This window comes from Kryptolebias marmoratus, linkage group LG10, assembly GCF_001649575.2.
Source record: "Kryptolebias marmoratus isolate JLee-2015 linkage group LG10, ASM164957v2, whole genome shotgun sequence".
In the NCBI taxonomy this organism is placed as follows: Eukaryota; Metazoa; Chordata; class Actinopteri; order Cyprinodontiformes; family Rivulidae; genus Kryptolebias; species Kryptolebias marmoratus.
The window spans coordinates 23,846,531-23,848,594 of NC_051439.1; the positions used below are offsets into that span (position 1 = coordinate 23,846,531).

General features: G+C 46.6%; 1 protein-coding gene across 4 annotated transcripts in view; it reads left to right on the plus strand.

The window, feature by feature from the left end:
• ppp2r5eb (protein phosphatase 2, regulatory subunit B', epsilon) overlaps positions 1-2,064 on the plus strand; it is a 33,030-nt gene that overhangs the window by 24,395 nt on the left and 6,571 nt on the right. For all 4 annotated transcript variants that reach the window (XM_037977818.1, XM_037977817.1, XM_037977819.1 and 1 more), the window contains 3 exons: positions 508-638; positions 846-905; positions 1,577-1,685. In XM_037977818.1, the coding sequence (XP_037833746.1) occupies positions 508-638; positions 846-905; positions 1,577-1,685 (300 nt within the window). The remainder of the gene's footprint in view (positions 1-507; positions 639-845; positions 906-1,576; positions 1,686-2,064) is intronic.

Below are 2,064 nucleotides of genomic sequence, written 5' to 3' on the forward strand. Positions count from 1 at the left end.
CGTCTCCTCCTGCCTCCTCCTGCCTCCTCCTGCCTCATGTCTTCTGTCTCCTCCCATCTCCTTCTGTCTCCTCCTGTTTCCTCTGCCTCCTCCTGCCTCCTGTCTTCTGTCTCCTTCGTCTCTTTTGTCTCCTCGTGCCTCCTCCTGTCTCATGTCTTCTGCCTCCTCCTACCTCCTCCTGCCTCATGTCTTCTGTCTCCTTTGTCTCCTCGTGCCTCCTCCTGTCTCCTCCTGTCTCATGTCTTCTGCCTCCTCCTACCTCCTCCTGCCTCATGTCTTCTGTCTCCTGCTGCCTCCTCCGCCTCCTCCTGTCTCATGTCTTCTGTCTCCTTCATCTTGTCTCCTCCTGCCTCTTCTGCCTCACTGACGCTTCTGTTTTTACCCTCTCTTTGCGGTCTCCTCCTGCCTCCTCTTCTCTTCTCGTGTCTTCTCATATGTTCTTGTCTCCTCTTGTCTCCTGCCTCCTCCGCGTCCTCTTGTCTCATGTCTTCTGTCTTCTGCGTCTAGCTCCTGGAGTTGTTTGACAGCGAGGATCCCAGAGAGAGAGACTATCTGAAGACGGTCCTACATAGAATCTACGGCAAATTCCTGGGGCTGAGGGCTTTTATACGAAAACAGATCAATAATATTTTTCTACGGTGAGTCCTGTTTCTTTTGATCCGACCTTTTATTGTTTAAATAGAAAGTAAATCCTGAAGTTTTATTTAGTTTCTTCTGTTGACTGATGGATCTGTTGTGTGTTTGTGTGTTTGTAGAGACACACAGTTTTTTATATTCAGTTCCAGTAAATAGTTTGGTCCTTTTTCTTGTCCTCTGTCTCCTGTCGTCTTCTGTCTTCCTCTCAGTTTTGTTTATGAGACGGAGCACTTCAACGGGGTGGCTGAGTTGCTGGAGATCTTAGGGAGGTAGGTTCCTCCGACCCGCTGCAGCTCTCTGGTGTAAATCTCATTTTGACTCTTGTTTCAGTAGATTTCTGGATGCTTTCATTTGATTAAGACAGACTAGAGTGATCTGAGAAGTCTTAAAAGTTAAAATAAAGACTTAAAACCAGTTCCTTAGAAGCAGGACACTTCTGCACGCTGCAGGGGCTCGAACCACCGATCTTTTGATTAGAAGGTGACTTCCTGTCCAGGTCCAGACGTTCCTTCAGGTGAAACTTTTCAAAAACAAGTCTGCCATCTTTTTTTTAGAGAGCTTTCTCGTAAACCCCTTCCAAACAAGCTATACTTGTCCTGTCATGACCTTTGACCTTTAACCTGCTGACTGAGGCCTGTAGAGGCTGAGATGGAACTGATTTCTCTGAGCACTGCACAGCCTGACCTTCAGGGTGAATTTGCTGGGAGGACTGGCAGCTGTCACCTGTGAATAATAATCTTCCTGTAGAACGATGATAGTTTGGAAATGACCTTTGACCCTTCCCAGATTAATGGAACAGTTTTAGTTTAAAGGAAGTGCTCCTTTAAGAGTGACACGCCCAGTTTGTTCAGGTTTATTTTCTTTAATTGTAATAAATCTCTATTATAAGTGAAGTATTTTTTATTCGATGTAATATTTGTTTTCTTCTTCTCTCTCCCAGTATAATCAATGGTTTCGCTCTGCCGCTGAAGGCGGAACATAAACAGTTTCTGGTCAAAGTGTTGATCCCGCTCCATACTGTCAGGAGTCTGTCCCTCTTCCATGCACAGGTAAGAACTCTGAGACATGAGGTGATAAATCAGTGGCAGGAGCTGGGAAACGTAAGGCTGAAGGGTTTTAAAACAATGAGCCAAGAAATCCTTGAAGAAACGTTGGATGTTGATGCAGCGCTAAAGTCAGTGTGATGTCATCAGACTCTGAGTGAGTCCTCCATCTTAACCTGGGATGGTCTAAAAACTGTTCAGAGCTCCTAACTGGACCGGGTTTAGAGCTCCTAACAGGACCGGGTTTAGAGCTCCTAACTGGACTGGGTTCAGAGCTCCTAACTGGACCGGGTTCAGAGCTCCTAACTGGACCGGGTTCAGAGCTCCTAACTGGACTCGGTTTAGAGCTCCTAACTGGACCGGGTTCAGAGCTCCTAACAGGACC